The sequence below is a fragment of the Mchenga conophoros genome, linkage group LG3 (genome assembly GCF_057382185.1).
Source record: "Mchenga conophoros isolate Kocher_MC1m ecotype Shallow Benthic linkage group LG3, M_conophoros_male_GT1.1, whole genome shotgun sequence".
Taxonomy (NCBI): domain Eukaryota; kingdom Metazoa; phylum Chordata; class Actinopteri; order Cichliformes; family Cichlidae; genus Mchenga; species Mchenga conophoros.
Window position 1 is genome coordinate 75,096,179 of NC_140528.1, and position 19,072 is coordinate 75,115,250.

The 19,072-nt window shown below is 41.5% G+C and overlaps 2 protein-coding genes across 3 annotated transcripts; one reads left to right on the plus strand and one right to left on the minus strand.

The window, feature by feature from the left end:
* The first annotated feature begins 309 nt into the window (after nucleotides 1–309).
* Nucleotides 310–12,604, plus strand: paip2b (poly(A) binding protein interacting protein 2B). Of its 2 annotated transcripts, none has more exons than XM_085267248.1 (4): nucleotides 310–544; nucleotides 9,581–9,747; nucleotides 10,325–10,507; nucleotides 10,596–12,604. In XM_085267248.1, the coding sequence occupies exons 2-4, from the start codon at nucleotides 9,592–9,594 to the stop codon at nucleotides 10,650–10,652; spliced, it is 396 nt and encodes a 131-aa protein (XP_085123374.1). In that variant the 5' UTR covers nucleotides 310–544; nucleotides 9,581–9,591; the 3' UTR covers nucleotides 10,653–12,604. The 2 variants fall into 2 exon arrangements, with proteins under 2 accessions (XP_085123374.1, XP_085123372.1); XM_085267246.1 differs by lacking the exon at nucleotides 310–544 and adding an exon at nucleotides 3,887–4,076.
* A 2,424-nt stretch (nucleotides 12,605–15,028) lies between these two features.
* Nucleotides 15,029–19,045, minus strand: LOC146580479 (uncharacterized). The gene is made up of 8 exons (XM_085268060.1): nucleotides 18,323–19,045; nucleotides 17,517–17,615; nucleotides 17,138–17,326; nucleotides 16,983–17,082; nucleotides 16,640–16,771; nucleotides 15,575–15,656; nucleotides 15,304–15,479; nucleotides 15,029–15,212 (listed from the first exon to the last, which is right to left on the minus strand). Exons 1-7 carry the CDS (start codon nucleotides 18,344–18,346, stop codon nucleotides 15,332–15,334), a joined length of 774 nt encoding a protein of 257 aa, XP_085124186.1. The 5' UTR covers nucleotides 18,347–19,045; the 3' UTR covers nucleotides 15,029–15,212; nucleotides 15,304–15,331.
* Between the last annotated feature and the right edge of the window lie 27 nt (nucleotides 19,046–19,072).

The following is a 19,072-nucleotide window of genomic DNA, read 5'->3' on the forward strand; positions in this document are numbered from 1 at the left end:
ATAGAGTCAGAATTACACGTGGAAAACCGGTAATTTCTTTATTTTATACATTATACATTATAGAATATATATTATAAATACAGCGAGCTTCATTCAATATTAGGAAATGTTAATTACAAAAACAATGGTGGAAAGAAAAAAAAAAAAGCTGTAATGTATTTTCTTTAGTCGCGTGAATGGCGAGGTAGGGGCGGGCGTTTCTACACTTTTAGCCAATAGCGTCGTCAGGAGGCCTTGGTTGACGTAAACCTCAACCAATGGTTGAAGCGGGCAGCTGGACGAGCGCGACTACTGTTTGTTTTTTTCTCTCAACGTGTTAGCAGAAAATTTGTGGATTTAACGGGAATTTTTTTTCTTTTTTTGGTTAATAACGCAACCAAACCGAGCAAGGGGACAACCGCTGGTTTACCGAGTTGGAGTTTATAGGAAGATTTTCTTCACTGTGTGGTTTTCTTCTCACACCCAGGACCGGAAAAGAGCATTTTACCCCTCAAGACAGCTGGCTTGCTGCCCCCCCGCACCGATTTGCGCTTGAAGTTGAGTGGTGAGTGTTGGTGCGATAAAGGGGAAGCTACCTGTTTGCTTCATATCAAGAAATATAAAAAGAAAGCTAAACATGAAACAATATTAACCTTACGTGGTTAATTTTTTTTACGCTAAATTCTCACTAGGCTGGCACTTCCTGCCTTCATGAGCTTAGTCTAAAAAGGAGTGAGGGGGCTGTTGTGAAGGTGGTAAAAACAAACTTCCACAGTAGTAACAGTGGCCTAACTACAATGTAGGGCAGCCAAGTTTATGAACATATGCAGTTTTCAAATAATTTTCTTTTTAAATCACGCTAATTGACACAAAATGCCTCATGTTGTCCATTATTAGAGTATTTTGAGCCGCATAAAATCAGTTAAAGCGTGTCTTCCCAGAGTGAAGCGCCAGAAGCGCGTTTCTCTCCGGAGCCACGCAGGCATTTGTCTCTGGGGTTAGTCAGGAGTACAGACAGAGGTGCTGTGTGACGGAGCTCGAGATGTTTGTGCACATGCTGCATTCAAGTGCTGCCCGATTTTTGATTGCCATCTATACTGTAGCTCTCAATGCTGACTAGCAAAATAGAACTAGCAGGTAGAATCTCAGTGTTGTGGTGCTTTTTTTTTAATGTAGCTCCTCTATCATGTCACAAAGACTCACGTACCTCTGCAGCAACACCACCTTTCATGTTTAATGGAACTAATTCCATGTAGGGTTTATACATTTCCCTAACAAGTGTACTGTCTTTCCCAGGAGAAAACGCGAATCCCTTTTTGGGTTGTATCTGGAAGGGCATCCGGGGTTAAAACAATCAGTAGCTTCTTCTTTATGCTGTTTAACTTGATTAAATTACAGCAGATATTGTTAAAACTGTCTCCCCCAATCAGACTGTTAATGTTTAGATTTTTTTTAACGAGTGTAAACTGCATTTGCATATACAGTACTCATTACTTAAAGCTGTGTATCAGTTACTTGTAATCTCACACACTGTCAGTTACTTATCCCATTTATAGACTACTTTCAACTGCTCCCTATATCTCCTACTCTTCACACTTACATCAGGCTAATTTATTTTAAGTGGGTGCTTACAAATATAACATCTCCCACATTCCCTTTACTAAATTTAATCTGTTTTTATTTGATTAGATATTTTACTGCTGTCCACACTGTTAGCAGTTTGAGCCAAACTTTTGTTTCAGCCATTTATTCACTCTGAATTCCTGTTGTCCTCGTGTCTCTACTCCTTGGGCACTTTTCAGTTCAGTTCAGTTCATTTTTATTTCAAACATTTCAAACATGTGCCTTCACAATCATTACAAAATATCATTCCATTTAGTTTACCGCTTTTCTCACCTGTTCACCTCTCATTTAAATTGTTACTCCTTAAATGTATAATTTCGGGGAAGCTGACTTCATTTTTACATATATCCTCTGGCTGCTGCAAAGATCTTCCCAGTGGTGACACTTGTACCTTTTTTCACTGCTTCCTGACAAAATTTTATTAAACAAAAACGTGAATTGAATTTGTTGATAATAAAGGATTTAAATTGCTTTTACAGCATGCCTGTTAATGTCCTGTTCATTGGCAGGCTAAGTGGTTTATACATCAGGGCGATCGTGGCTCAAGAGTTGGGAGTTTGCCTTGTAATCGGAAGGTTGCCGGTTCGAGTCCTGGCTTGGACAGTCTCGGTCGTTGTGTCCTTGGGCAAGACACTTCACCCGTTGCCTACTGGTGGTGGTCAGAGGGCCCGGTGGCGCCAGTGTCCAGCAGCCTCTCCTCTGTCAGTGCACCCCAGGGTGGCTGTGGCTACAATGTAGCTTGCCATCACCAGTGTGTGGATGACTGGATGTGTAAAGCGCTTTGGGGTCCTTAGGGATTAGTAAAGCGCTATACAAATACAGGCCATTTACCATTTTACTTTTATTTAAAAAAGCCACATGCATTTTTTATTTTATTTTTGGAACCATTTTTTAACTGTTGTCAGCTGCTGTCACTCAATTAGCATAACGAACAGCAGGCCAAAGAAGAAAAGATGCCGGAGCTTGTCGTGACACTGGCAGTTCACTCAGTACGATGTGCTGAAAACAAGTCGCCCTTCACATTTGCTTGTTTCATTCTCAGGATTGACAGCAGAGCAGAGAGGCTCCATGATTTACTGTGTATTTCAGACTGAATCCGAGCTGGATTCTGTTCAGTCTTGGCATTCATCCTCTAATCACACACACCATTAACCTCTGGGGGGAAAAGGAATGGAAACGCTGTGGTGGAATTTAACCAGATGTTGTAGCTGCTAGGATAGGCGGAGCAATCTGTTTTATTGCATTTCTGCAAATAGTTTTTTGGACGATAAACAAACACCAGTTTTTATGGTGGTGCTTTGTTTTTCTCTCCGCATCCCTGCTTACATTTGTTACTGGTTTTAAATGGAGATCAATGTGTGCTGAATGCCGCAGTTTGCTCACTGACGTCAGCACTCAGACCTCTAAAGTTTAGCTGAAGTCATTACCATGGTATTAAAAGATATATTTACTAGCATCATTATAGGTTTTGTTGAAAGCAGTCAGCTGTATTCATGTGTTATGGATTGGAGGGAACCAATGCAATTCCTTTTCTCTCTTTTTTTAACATAACTTATACAACTACAAAATCACAATTTTCAAGCTCATGTGCAACAGATTTATTGCATTTGCAGATTTATTATGTTGAAAAGTGAAAAGTGGAGCTGCATAAGAATTTAAACATAATCTTGTGATGATTAGTTGTTTTTCAAAGTGGAAAAAAAAGTATTTATAGACCTTTAACTTAAGTAAGATTTATATTCCTATTTAAGAAGCTTAATAGTACACAGGCTGCACCTAAGCAAATTAACTCATGTCAAACGGCACCATTTAGAATCATATACATGAAATTATTGGGTTATAGTTATTGATTTGTTTATGTGTATATCTCTTTAATGTTAAAAGCTGTTGATTATTTTAATTAGATTTCTATTACTCAGTAGCTTGAGCTGTAATAATGCAAATCATTTTCAAAATAATAAGCAACTAAAGCTTCTAAATTAAATAGTATATGGGGTATGAAGTGCAATAATTGCACTCACAATATAGAGTGCATTGAAATACTTAAAGTACAAGTACATTAAAGCTGATTAAAGTAAATGAGCAAATGTACTCATTGTTACATTCCTACTGATCCTATCTGTGATCTCATCAAGTGGTAAAGAAGATTGTAAGATTAACAGTAGTCGACTCCAATAGCGTTGGTGGTGATGGGATTTACATTATTTACCCCGCCTCTGCTTTTATCTAATAGTTTGTCTGGTGTGAGGTACAAATTCCCACATTCCTGGCAGTAGATGAACGCCTCATCAGACCACATAACCGACCCAGCTTTCTAACGTTAGCGAGGTGGCTAACAGGATTTAGCTGACTGGAGCTACGTTGCATCGCAGCGCGGAGAAATCCCCACAGAAGACACGACGAGCTCGCAGTTTACTGACAGTAACTTTGTGTTACCCTACGCGTTGAGACACACAGCAGGAGCACAATGCCAGGTAACGGCGACCCGCGAACGGTTACACGTTAGAGCTTCGTCGTGTGTGCGTGTTTGCCGCTGCTGTTGTTCCCGGAGCTCAGCCTTGTTTTGTTGACCTGCTTCAGTGATGCTGCCATGCTGTAGCTGCGTGCTAGCTCATAGCGGAGCACACTTTGTTTGGCCTCTAGCATTCAAATAGAGACGGGGTTTGCCCCAGATGCGTGCTTTACCTGTTCTAGTAGCTCATTGTATATTTTCGTTTAATACGTGGTTCGCATTTAAGCCGTTTTAAGAAACCCACTTAATGACTTTAAAAGGAAAAAAAGAGCTTTTCTTTCACCCAGCCTCTACCCTTTGTTGTTGGTGGGGTAGCTTTCACCTTAGGCCCGTTCACTGACAGCGCAGCTGTGCGTTTCTGTCTGTTTGCAGCCGCTGGGAACTAGCCACTTCGCATTACCTCGACTGAAACTACCAAATCCTTTAAACCAACTTCCCAGGTATGCCCGGACACCTGGTTTAGAGCCGTTAGCAGGCTGTAAGCCACCGCGGCACAGCTCCTGTTACACACACGGACTGTCAGGCTACACGGACCGCTATGAAGCGGGTTGTTTTTGCATATCAAAGTCTTCATTGTGCACAGTTGGAACTGGACATGGCTGTAGGAGCTCCCCCCGCATTTGTCTCCCCGCAGGTTGGATGTCTCTGCTTGACATTCAGAGTTTATTTTTACACTTGCAGGTACACAAAGTATCCATTACAAACGGAGTCAAGAGGACTATTAAGCCGACATTTGGACATTTGAAAGGTTTCAGTGGTTATTTAGTTGCAGTTCCAGGGATCTGAAGGTGAATTTGAACGGCTGTTTCAGCTTGATTTTAAACCACTTTGAAAAATGTAAAAATTAGTAACTAAACTTATACTTTTGCAGTTTGTTTTTCCAGTTCGTTCCTTGCCTCAAGGGGGGAAAACTACTAAAAGTATTTTAAATGTGTGGAACCAGTAGCTATTGCGTTAATAGAATTTCCCAAAGCCCTTCTTTCCTTAAAATATCCCAGTTTTACAAATCAGGACAAAAAAAAAATCAAATTCAGTAATAATCTTCTCCTTTTTTTCTTCTTTTTTTGATGACATTTTCCCCCTCTGACACAGAACAAAATTTGCTTTGAAAATGTCAAATGGTCATTAATTTTGCATATTTCCACCCACTCAACACAAAGTACATACAGTTTTCAGACTTAAGTTCTCACTATCACAACAAACAAGCCAGCAAAATGGTTTTTGTTTTGTTGTTTTTAGCTCATAGAAGAGTCAACCCCCCTCCCTTAAAAAACAAAACAAACAACAACAACTTAGAAATATGACATTGAGTTTATCATCCAGTCCAAAAACTTCTATTGCAGCTGATGATGATTGCTGTTCCAAGATAAAGCTGCTTGGATTCAGAAGTTGAACTCTGTCCCCTCAAACTTTCTGTACATTTTTGTTTTTGACCCCTCCCGTGTGGCCGGATTGCAGAACAGCATTTTACATTTCTACAGCTTACCCCTCACCCTCGTAGGCACAGGGGAAGCACTGATCTAGGCTTGCCTAACTAAATATTACATGGTAACCACCACATGGTTATGCAATGTGAACATGTTAAGTGCTATGTGCATCACATGCTGGCGAGGTCTTTGCACTCTTGTTAGTTATACTTCAGTGGGGGTGGGATGATGTCAGTGACTTGGCAACTTTTGGAAATTAATCTTAGAGGTGTTCTTACAAATTGAACTTTTTGGAGGTTTAGATCATGCATTCAGTATACTTTTATAACCATTTGGCGTTTAATCTGAGAAGCTGGAAACATAACTTTCGTTTGATTGTGTGGGAAAAAATATCACCTGAGCTCTAACCTCATGGCTTTTACCTGCTTTTAGCTGTCTGCTTGCATACTCACACCCCTTCAGCGTCTCAACTGTTATTTTAAAGCTTTGGCTGATGGTAAGTCCGATTCATTACACAACACTTTATCGACTGCAGTAAAAGTGAATGTTAGCGCACAGGCTTCAAATGTTCTGCAACCTCTGTCTTGTAAATTTTTCCCTTTGTGTTTTTTTTGTTTTGTTTTGTTTTTTCTTCACCTTGTTCAAGTCCCTGCTCTGCATCGTTAGACGTCTTTATCGTTGCCCACGGTTGGGCAGAAACAGACACACCTCTTCTTCTTAGTCTACTGACCTACTTAGATTATGCTTGTTTGTGTGTGCTCTTCTGAGGAACAGCGTGTCCGTCGAACGGCCGGCTGCTGCGGGTCACACTCTGCTTAAACATGTTTGTTTTGTTGTGCTGAGGGAGACGGGGACTGCAGGCGCGGGTGTCGCAGAAATATTATGGGCTGAATTTTGAAATGGGTGAAGTTTCTTTGAAGTCACAACACATTGCAATGAGTGAGTGAGTCTTCATCAGGATGACCTCCGGAGCTGTGAGCAGAGCTCGGTTGAGATCATCATTTTTCTATCCCCCCTCCCCCCGCTGCAAGGCTGCAGTTGAGTCATGACAAGTCTGTTGCATCTGGCTGGCACTCTGAGGATTATGTCATGATTGGGCATGTCTCATCATAGTGGCAATCCTGTGTGCGTAGAAGCAATCGCACAAATCTCATCAACTCACTGTCTTTTCTTAATAGATTATTGGATACTTGTGATCTCGCCACTGGCTTCAAGCTTAAACAGTGCTTATGACTGCAGAATATTAGGCTTAATTAATGAATTTAATCATCTGTTTTAAGTATCCCGTGTGAAAGAGGCTACACTCAGACACCCCTGTTGTTTTAGATGCCTGTTTTACAGCATAAAGGTGAAGCTGCACGTCTGAACCACAGACTACATACATTTTCACTGTTTAAGCAGGATTGACGAGCTCTGTGCTTTGACTGCACAAGTGCCATGCACAGATACAGATCTCTGTAGTAGCCAAGTAACATGGAAATAAAATACTAGAGAGAGTCCATTATGGACTAGAGAAAAACTCCCAATTCAGTGACTAGATTTAGCAGCGCTGAGGCCTGAAAGATAGTGTTTTGGGAAAACTGTCAAAGTGGTCACACTCATTAACCCCTATTTATTTTATTTATTTAAATGGTACAGTCTTTATGAAAGGACAGAGTATTAATAGAGTTGTTTTGGTGCCTGACTGTAAATATTGAGACATTGTGCTTTTAAAGCCATATTGTGCTTTTAACCCTTGTATGGTGTTCGGGTCTGTGAGACCCGTGTTCAGTTTTTTTTCAAAAGAAAAATTAAACAATTAATTATTATTTTTTGTGTTGTGTTGTCTTTCCACTCACTCCACTTGATTATAACTGATTTATTTATAACATTTTATATAAAAGAAAAACGAGAAGCACATTAATTCATAAATGTGATCTAACAAAGGTAAAGGGAAAAAATTAACCATGTTTGCTGTTCATATGTCTTGTAATTGGGATGAAGTAAACATCTGTTGAGTAATTTAACATAAAATTGTTTAGTGTTAATTTGGAAAGCCAAAACTCTAGCGGGTCCACCAGACCCATGAACACTGGCTGAGTAACAAAAATACGAACACCACACAAGGGTTAAAGCCATCCTTAAGTGGCCACTAGAGGAACTGCTGTTTTCGGCACATCTTCATTGGCTTCATTTTTAAGCCCCGGGTGTTGCCAATTGGTGTGGACACAAATTTAGCATTGTACTCAGTTGTTGTAATGAGAATTGTTTTATTCTGATAAAATTCAGGCCAGGTGTGGATGCCGTGTCCAGTCTCGAGCTTTAGATGGAAATTGCGTGGTTATCCAGGGGCTGCCCCTTTTTGAAGGAGAAGTAGGTATTTGGATGGAGGGGGGAAAACCTGATGTGATGTCACAGTTTTTACTTTCACTTCCACAGTGCAGGTGGAAGTAATCATCTGCTAAAGATGTAGCTGGATGCTAGTACGTGTTCAGGGAATAGTTTTATTGCAGAGTATTGGTAAATTATTCTAACCCATTGGGATGTGATGATCGATAATAATTAAAAAAAAAAAAGTATCTTTACTTATTGCCAAAGGTGTGTACTGAACACAGATGTTAGCTGTTGTCTTTCTAATGACTCTTAAAGCAGCAGCACGGCTGTATTTTTACATTGCAAGATGCGGCCCTGTTACATGTGATGACTCGCTGCGTTTGGCTTGATTGAATCATGCGTAGGCCTTTGCTGACTGCAGAGAAATAACCACACACACGTTTGCGCTTCTTCACCGATCACGTCACTTGGGTTTGGCTTTGCCTTGTTTATATGGGACTTCCTTAGATACGCTGAGATAGCGGTTTATAAAGTCCTCTCTTCTGTGGATTTGATGGGACAATACTTGCACTGTTTATTTTTGTATTCATTATTTTCCATATTTGCTGTTTGTTAATGATAAAATTTAAGAAAAAAAGAAGTGTTAAGAGCAAAGTTGTGTACTGATTCCATCCAGGTGGTGGGGGAAGGGGCTTATCTAATCATCCATCACTGTAACAGTGCGTTTATCTTTCTTTTTAGCCCACAAATGCAAGTCTGTTTTAGTTTTCCACAATTGTTGTGAACTGTTGTCACTGTTGCTACTTTGGTGTTGACTGGGTGTAAGGCTGGGGGTTAAATGATAGTTTAGTCTCATGTCATTACTGCGAAGTTAAAAAGACATGCATCAGCATCTCTGAGTAAGGATTACATGTTGGCACACAGCTGAGTACTCTGCTTCATGTCTCAGTGTTTATTTAACTCTTTTTTTTTTTTTTTTAAAGTAACGTTGAGTTTCAAACTTTAGATGTAAACCCTATGTGGCTAGATGTTTTGATGAACAGCTGTATTTAGTGGGGAAATAGGATTGACTTTAACATTTGGCTGTATTTTCTCTTTCATTGGTCTACACAAACCTGATTTAAAACTGGGTGTTTGTTTGGCTTGTGATAGTGCTGTATGTCTTACTGATGTCTCTCTGGACCCGTTGTGTGTGTGTGTGTGTGTGTGTTTCTGTGGCCTTTCACTGCAGCGCTGTAATTCACCCACCTGGAAAATAACTATTGATCAACGTCATAAAATGTCAAAGACTCTATTAAGTCTTCAGGCTCATTTGGGTGTTGCAGAAGAATGTTTTAGACATCACCGAGTAGGATTAGTCCAGGCAGGTGTTGCCTTTCAGTCTGTTTCCTACTCATAACCTGAGAGATGCAGAATTACTGTTCAATGGCTTTTTTTGTCTTTTCCTCCTTTATAAGCAGAGCGTCTTTAGTTACAGCTGGAAAACTGCTCCGACAATGCTGATTGAGATGCTGATGGTCAATTCGATTTGGAATCCCAGGCTTAAATAATGGAGCCTTGATTTTAAATATGATAATGTAAACTAACAAGAATGAGACCCAGCTGTGGGCTAGCGAACGGGAGTTGCGCAGCTTTGCTCTTCGGTTGTCTGATTGCGTGCATACTGTAGCAGGATGATCCAGACTGTTCGCTGACAGTCACACCTGTGCCTTCTTGTTTCACACAGAGCCAGCTGAGATGAGCGGTCCAGAGGTGGCTAAGACACCAGGAGGCGGAGCTCCAGAAAAGGAAGGGAAAGAGCCGGTTGCCAATGGCCATGCGGGAGAAAACAATGACGCCAACCCGTTTGCTGAATACATGTGGATGGAGAATGAGGAGGAGTATAACAGACAGGTACATGTGACAAAAATGGATACTTTAACTCCTGAAGGTCCAACTCACTCTTTTTTTTTTTTTCTTCTTCTTTTCAGTCCATCCTGTTTTGTTGTTGTTGTTGTTGTTGTTGTTTTTGTTTTTAAACCTCACCATCCTGCAATCCCTCCACTCTTAATTTGAAAGTTTGATTCTGCCCTGAGCTGCTGGTGAAGTTGCTGTTGAGATAACATAATGCTTTATTCACCCTCAGGATGAGAGGCTCACCTGAGAACAGGTGGATTTATTGCTCATTTATTTGTCAACAGTACTTGAAAAACAATGTTTTTGGATGATATGCTAATAAAAAGAGTTATTAAAGATTAATTTAATGGTTAATTCTTGGCAGACTCGTACCCCTCTCCCCTGCCACTAATGAACTCTGATGCCTATGCTGCATCAGATACAAGGTTTCTTACCGAGAGTTGAGCATTTTTGTCAGCTTGTGACTTAAGCGTGAATTTGTAACGTCTGAACGTTTCCACGCCTTCACTTATTGTTCCACTTTACTGCTTATCTTATTATTTATCATTTCCTTTCCTGTGTCATTGTCTTGCAGGTAGAGGAGGAGCTGTTGGAGCAGGAATTCTTGGAGCGCTGCTTCCAGGAGATGTTGGAGGAGGAGGACCAGGATTGGTTCATCCCTTCGCGCGACCTCAACAACCAGGGGGTGGGGCAGCTGCAGCAGCAGCTCAACGGCCTGTCGGTCAGCGATCACCACAACAACCTGGAGGAAGTGGCGGTGAGTCAGATGCGTCTGATTGCGCTGCGCTCACTTTGTCGGTTCTTGATAAAATGAGTAATTTTATTCTGTTTCCTTCTCTCTGCAGAGGAAGAGCATCTTGAATCCTGAAGCAAAGGAGTTTGTCCCGGGGAAGAAATACTAGGAGTCCCCCTCACCCCCATGGAGCCTCAGCACGCACGCACACACATGCATACACAAACACACTCAGACACATGCACCAGTCCTCTCATATTCTCAGAGACTCTGGCGGCCACGGCCGCACACACGCTGATCCTCACACGCAAGCATGCACACGCACACACTTGAAGTCAGTGGCGTGCTGCCAGGCCCGATTGGGGGGTGGGGGGTTTTCTTTTTTTTTTTTTTCTTCAATCTTTTTATTTCCTGTTTGTTTCTTGTAAACTGAGGGACATTGGGGATGGGTGGGAGAGGGGGTGTAGTACCAGCTCTGCCCTTCTGTGGGCGCTAGCTCATCATTGCATTTCACACCACGCTGTTGATGTTTACAGAGCATGCAGATCTCAGCAAGTCCCTTGAAAAATAGGCAGCTACTTGGGAGTGATGCCAAGACAAAGTCTAAATTCCAAAAGTTTAGTCTTTTTTTTGTTTCAGTGTTAATTTGTGTCTAATTGGGTGAACAAAACAAACAAAAAACACATTTCCAGCAGGTTGAAGGTTACTATGTTGCTGAGGTCAGAAGGATGAACATTTCAGGGGACTGCAGCGGGCTTCTGCCGTTGCTCTGTAAAGCCATCACAGTAACCCGTTAGCGTTTGCTCCTACGATGTCCTGTGACATCACGGCTCATGTTTATCTAAACGATGGATGGTTATTTGTATCTGCAGCGGCTCTGTTCCAAACCACGTGCAAACCCCTCAGCCCCCTCTCCCTGCCGGTTGAATCGATCCGAACGCTCATGGATGGGTGGCATCATGGAGAAGAACTTGTTTTCCCAATTTGTGTTGACATCCATGCTTATTTTTCATCAAGTATCCCAATCATGAGTTAAATAAAGGAGTTGAATAAAATTGTCAAACATCAAATTTTTTTTTTTTTTTTTTTAAATCTTTTAAAAACTCAGTCATCTTTTTGTGTGTGTGCACAGCTTTAGTTCACGGCTCAGTTTTTGTAAGGTGTTCATCCTTCTTACGGGGGCGGGGGGTACTTGGTCTGGAACGCAGCCACTGCCTCTTTCTGTCAGCTTGGTTTGTTTAGGATCAGATCAAGTGTCCATATCCAAATCGGGTTTTTCAAATAGCATCTCATCCTTCCCCTTATTTTTCCTTCACATTTTTTGTTTTTGAGGATGAGGCTCTCTACTGGGTATAGTAGCCTGTGGTGTCCATTTAGTCCTGTTGGTAGGAGGAAGCAAGTAGGGAGAGGTGATTGTATCGCCATGGGGATGGCAGTATGGAGGATGTGGCGGTCAGTATTTAATCCTTGCCGGTCTTGTCCTACCCTAGGAATCTGACTTTTTGTTTTGAGGAAGTTCTACTTTAAATCTTTGCGGTCTAGAGTTCAAAGTGTCTCTCCCTGATGCGAGTATAATATCCATTAAATCGTGAGCCAGTAGGAAAAAGTTACATGTGACAATACTCTTCAGGAAATCCAGATTCCTATCACCAGTAATCCTGAATTGTTTCTTTTTTTCTTTTCTTTCTCTGAATCTCAGCCATTTTGGCTTGAACGTGGACGTAGTATTGTCCCAGGAAAAGTAAGATCTCGTGTATTTTTGTGGTAAGCAGAGATTATTTACATTGTGTTTCAAAGTATCTGACAGGTAGTGCTTCTGTCCACTCATGCTGCTTTCCGAGGTTTCTGTGAGAGACGGTGAAGCGTGGGTTTAAAGGGGAACTTCCTCAGTGTTGGACCACAGATGTCAAATGACACCCTGGTGACGCCGTTAGGAATGTCCGCCAGGTGGATTGTACAACATGAAATCATTTTTGGTGATTTTCATTTTCTTTTCTTTTTTTTTTTGAGTTGTGTGATAGAAGCCGTTAAAAAAAAAAAAAAAGAAAATAAATAAAAGTGTATGAATTTCAAGATAAACAAAAATGATGAAAAAAGTTGAATAAAGCAGCTAAAGACAAATGTTTTGTTTGCTTTTCTTTTTCTTTCCCCCTTTTCTCTTAATCTGTACACACACGTGACTTTTCCTGTGATAATTCTGAACAGTCCAAGAAAATCATATCGAAAATGTTTCACAGCTGAGTTCATTGTAAAGGTTCTTATTTCAAAGGTTCAGGACGATATTCACTTTCTTTGTCTGTGAAGGTTCTCAGTCATCCAGGTCATCGTAGTCAAAGGAGCTTGCAAAGAAAAGCGTCTGGACTTCTTTAAGTTGCTTGAAGACGTTTCACCTCTCATCCGAGAAGCTTCTTCAGTTCTAAGGTCAAATGGTGGAGAGTCCCAGATATAAACCTAGTGGGAGTATCCCCCCACAGAGGGACAAAAGGACCCCCTAATGATCCTCTAATCGCCTGAGCCAAACTTTCTTTCAAGTCTGAGAGCGTGGAAGTTGGATCATAACACGGATCGATAAGTGAGGTCAACGTACGTGGCCAAGTTAATGGGAATGTGCCGATGAACTAAACACTCGAGAAGTCGGAGCTACAGGGAATACTGAATAAAATCAAGATTATTAAAGTTAGAATAACATTTCAGTGGGAATTCACAGATAGTTATCGCTTCAAATGTCCGCTTTGCTCTTACTGTGAACTTCCTCGAGACTGCTCCGTGTGAGCTATCGTCCAAGATATTTATGAGTATTCGTATTCATTCCCTCTGGAGCTTTGGATCATATCACGGGATCTTTTTCAGCGTGTGGTTTTCATTATATTTCTGTTTATAAGTCCAGCTGTAGATGGATACCACTGAAAATGAGCAGCTCCCAAATGTGCAGCGGTTGCTTGGTCAGCCACTATTAGCTTTTAATTGCTTAAAAATGATCATCTATCTAGACTGACTGTTTGGTAACAAATGGCCAGATTTTGGTTACATAAGCGCAAACCTTTCTACTAAAGCTGCGACTGCTTAAACAGCGCGACGCTCAACTCCAGAATATGTTTCACTGTCACTTACTCTCAGTCGTTTAAGCTTGTCTTTTATTTTTTGCACAAAGTACCTTGTCTAAGAATATATTTGTTTTGTTTTCGCATTCGAGGAGGCGGCGCACCATCAGTCTGTTTAGCATCAGCTTGATAAACGGTCATCTGATTGTTGCGTAAAGCTGTGCATGCCATTTGGCCTCACTGGAGAACCTGATCTGCTGCCCTTGAAGCAGACTGTCTGAGATCACCCGGAGATAACCTTTCACTTATAAACATGAGGACGTGGAGAATGCTTGATGCTGACCTTTGGTGGGCAAAACCATCTCAAGTCACTCTGAGCCCTGCAGGCGTTAGGTAGGTTTGCAACTAAAGAGCAGCACAGAACAGTGATATCCAAGTAAATAAAAAATATATAGATGCATAGGATGGTGCTACATTTCATCTTTGAATAAAGGGTTAATTCAACTGAAGTTCACAGTGTGGATCTGAAAGCAGACTGGAGGAGTGACATCAGGATTACGTCTGCAGAAAAAGAGATGAAGGATTGGTTTTTGGTGACTATCCTGAAAATGAGCTCATGACTGTGTCGGTGCTCATTTCCAAAGCGAAACAGGAACAAAAGGAAGACGATCGAAATGTTAACAGACTAGAGGAGCCTGAAATCCAGGAATGTGAACGGCAAAGACTGCAAATCCCTCGATTTGTGTGCTGATATGAAGGAGCAGAGATATATGACCCCTGAAGTCACCACACCCTCTACATACAGCACCCAGGTGGAACCAAGGTCATTGCACAGGGACACTACTGTGTGCAGCACTATGAGGATGGATCATAAGAATGAAAAAGAGCTTAATTGGACTGTGCAGCTAGTTTTGCACTTCACCTAACCTAACCTAACAAATCCTCCTCTCCAGACCACTTGAAGCCCCTCTGCTTTAATAAAGTGCGACCAGTGAAAGGAGCTATTTTCTTCACAACTGTCCATTTTTACACGCTCACACAGCAGAGATGGGAATCACTAGACACCCCACAATATTGCTACGATAATTTACTCATGAAATGATATTACTGTGATGCTGAGCAGCCTTCCAGCTCTACAGGTGGGCCACAGGTTTTCAGGTTTCTTTCAGTTGGGAATGGTTGCCTTAGGAACCCCAGGAGCTCCAATCAGAATCATTAAATCTTATTCATCTCAGCAGAGACACTGAAGTTAGCATGGGGAATGATGGTTCGAATTTTTGTGGCATTTGTTAACATTTATTTAACTTAAAAAAAACCCCCAAAAACTAAGTAAATCATCCACCACAGCTGTGTGGACACGTAAGCCTCTGCCCAGCACGAGGATGCCAGCAAGTTCACAGCTCACCGTCTTCCTGCCAGCAGATGGTTTACTGCTACGTTGCGACTCAGCTTTTGTGACCTCGGCGAGATAACCGAGACTCACGCACAAAAGCCATGACCGCTATCTCCCTTTTCTGCGGAGGTGTTTGGACAAAGCAGCTCTACAACATTTCATACTAACATGCTGCACTTTAAGTCTAAATCAAAATACAAAAAATACATTTTTTTCTGAATGATCTGTATTGAGTCAAGATTCAGACTGTAGACCAGTGACAAGGTGGGCGATCAGAGAAGGCATCCTGCTGAGTCTAGGTGGAAATACACAAGATAAAGGGACAGACATGAGAACATAAACAGAATAAGCACAGGGCAAAAGCCTGCAAGTGTCAGGCTACTCACACAGAGCTTCCTTTGGCCACTCTGTATCTTAGGGCCATAGTTGAACTGGTACTCTTGTTTGCGGCAGCTTCCTCCTAGTCTCTGTGCAGTAAGTTGCTGGCTGTACGTGGGCCTGAGGCAGGGCGCTGCTCTGACAGATGGTTTTCAGCTCAAAGCACTCAGGTCCCCTTGCACAGCTGGGAGTAAGAAGAAAGGGGAGAAAGTGTCTGAAAATAGCACAGACAGCGTGAGAGGACACGATGAAAAGGTGGAATTTGTGTCTGTGCCTCACCGGCTGCCCTGACCTAAAGAGTTCTGGAGGGAGGAGGCGCTCAAACCCCACAAGAAGGCACTCTTATCCCAGTGCTGGTCATCTAAATGGGAAGTTTCAAAGCACATTCATTCAAATACAGCTTCCTCTGCAATTTAGAGACTATATTTCACACCATGACTCAACAACAGTAACAACAATGTACTTCGATTTTGTCTTATTGTCTGCATATATATCGTTTACCAGTCTAACTATAATAGCATATATGTAAATCTCTGGTTTTAGACTGGTTTAAAATACTATTTTAAACAGGTTTTTTTTTACCCTTGGGTGTGCATGGTGTCATATAGCCCTGATTTGGTCGTCTCAGCCAAATGACCTGTTTGGGAGGGGCAGCCAATTAGAAGAAAGCTGGCTAAAAGCAAGGGTGAAGGGAGATAAACCTTCCTGTTTCACACAGTAGATGAACTGAGAGGTTACATCAAGTCCATCGTAGCATAAAGAATGATCATTAGTAGTGGTGATGGAAAATAACCTAGTAGGCTAATTTTTTTTTTTTAATTGAATTTTGCTTGTACACTTAAGCCCACAAACTAAGTGGGTTATACTCACAAGCTTTCCTAAAAGCATCTAGCCCATGGTCCATATTAAATGACTTAAATATAAGGCACGGGAGCCTGAATCGGGCCGGCAAATACTCCAGTTCGGCCCACTGGATGGCTTTGGAAAATGTAGAGGAGAACATAAGTTTTGGACTTTTAACTGTATTTTCATGCATTTTCGAGCTTTTGCTACAGATACAGAAATAGATTTCTGTAATTTTGCACATTTAATAGTTACAATTTGAGCCTAAAAAGTCGTGGTTACAAATTTCTCTCATTTGCTACACAAGAAATTCTTTATCACTTCAAAAAACGGGGGCATGAAGTTGAAATTGCACTTCTTTACTTATATCGAAACCTCAGAGATTAAATGTGTAGTTAAGCTTCTGTACACTGACACAAAGCGCAGTTTGACTGGCCTGGCACACATAAGATCAAGGTGAGTTTCACATCCCTGATTTATGGTCATAAAAATCTGTTCTACCTTTGTTTGTGTCAACAGCAGACCAGCCTTGAGGAGGGCTGAGCAGGTGCTGCAGTCCACTTTCTCTCAGTAGATTTCTTAGAAAATCATTACAGCTGGACGGACCATCGGTGGAAGACAGCACAACCACACCTGAATGTGCACAAACAGCGAAAAGTGGGTTTCACTACATTCAGCCACGGATTCGGCTGCAGTTTGAAAACTCTACGAAACACGAACACGAGTGCTATTTTAGAAACCAGAACAACAAAGGCTTTGGTTTGACAGGTTTGTTACCTGGAGCTCAAGCACACAAACACCACACGAATCAAATCAAACAACAACAAAAAAGAAGCAATCTAACCTCCCTTGTAGACAATCTCAGTCTTGGTATCGTTTGCCTCCTGCTGCTGCAACATGTTTGCTGCCAACAGAAGAAAGCTGAGTGTCTCTACACCTGCCGGCTACATGTTGAGTATGCATGCCTGCTTCAGAGAGAAACACACAAACAGTCCTTACCTTTTCCACCACATCCATCACAAACACCGCGCTGCTGACTTTCATCCTCTTGACCAAGGAAGAGCTCTGTCCCCCTGGCAACTCCTGCATCCAGTGTACCGCCAGGGCGGAGCCAACGCCCTGATTTGCCACGGAAACGGAAGGTGTGAGGATGCCAAATGAAGACATGAAGGCAGAAGAAGGAGGAGGCTGGGGGACAAAGCACAGCATGTGAGGGCCTGTGGTGGTGCTACTGCTAATGGAAGGAGTTTTAAAACCAACAGCCGGCCCACGTGGCTTCAAGGTTATTCTTTCAAAACAACAAACAAAATAAAATGGACCTGTCGTGTCTTCATACGTGCACAAATTCATCCAACCTGTAATAAAGGAGCTCACTCACCTCATCTCTGGAGTTCAGATGTGGGTAGCGCTCCCTGACGGGTCCATAGTCCTTCTTGTAAGTGGTGAGAAATCTCCCTGCACTGTTGAAACCATGAGTCTGGTCAGGGGAAAAAAAACAAAACAAAACACAAACGGGCATTTTGGGGGGTTTAAATAGGAGTTTAGCTTGTTGTGATAGTCAGTCTGAGTGTATAATGTGAACAAACCTGACATCCTGACAGAAACAAGAGCTTGTTCAGCCACAGTATGCACGCTTCATATTTACTTACATCACCATGATGTCCTGAACTTGATGTGGTATTTTTATAGTATTGCACTGATAACCACTGATGCACTAATGTAGGTAGATGCTGATTTTTATCGTTTGTTTTAAATCATAACTCTGGATGCAACACTCCAAATTCGCCAAAAGATAAAGATAATAATTGTAGTTGTGCTTATATATCTCATAGACCTTATGCCAGCTTGTTTTGTTTTCACAGCTTGTTTGTGCTGCCCCCTGGTGGCCAAATAACAGGACTGCAAGTGAGGATTTCAATACGCGTTTCTCAATGTTATGAATTAAAAAACAAGGACAAAGCCTTGGTGGGGTCTTGCCACATTATTTAAAAGAAAAATAACAATTTGTTTGTCTGTTGTTTCCCACTGTTAGGTTAGACAATTAAGATCGGATCTTATTTCAAATTGAAATAAAAGTTTTAGTTTAATTCTCCTTTTCTGTTGGACTTTTTAAACCTGTGAATTTCAGTTGAACAACAACATGTTGCTGCTGCACTCCAACTCCCCATCAAGCTACATATTTACCTTCCGGTGCTCCAATGTAAGCATGCTTGATGGTTTTTTTGGTTCCTCCTCGAGTAATCTTAGTGCTTCATCGCTGTATTAAAGCCAAACTGAAGACTAGAGACTGTCCAGCGTGTCTCTGAGTGAAAGCCAAATGTTTTTAATTGAATTTGTTTATTCCACTGAATTCTACTGTGGAATTACAGCCAATTGGTACAAACAGCTCCCTGCTTCAGGGGCTCAAATGTGAATGTATGTGACTGTAAGAAATGATTTTTTTTAATACTTATTGTCATGTTTTAGGTACTTTTTTTTTTTTTTTTTACTTTTCTTCTTCTATTGCTACATATTTGTCCTCAGGAGTTGAAATGCAGTTGGAGCTGGTTAAGGTGATCAAATCTACGGCTCCCTAAAAAGTGGAATGCTCCACCTTTATATTAAAAAATCTTCTAGGTTGCTGTTTTGCATCTGCACTGTCACAAAAAATGTTTGTTATTTGTTGGCCTGTTCCACTTTCATTGTGGTAGTTTCAGTTTTGGGTTTATAGTAACAGTTTCAAATTACACACTGGCATCGAAGTGCAGAGTGCAGAGGCCTCTCTGCGGAGCTTGCATGGTCTCCCAGTGTCTGCATGGGTTCTCTTGGGTAGTCAGATTCTCTTCCAAAGACACCGTTGGGCTGTTGGTTGATGCTAGATTGGCTGTAGGTGAGAATGTGAGTGTGGCTGTTTGCCTCTAAGTGTGACCTGCCTCAGTGTTCTAAATGTGACAC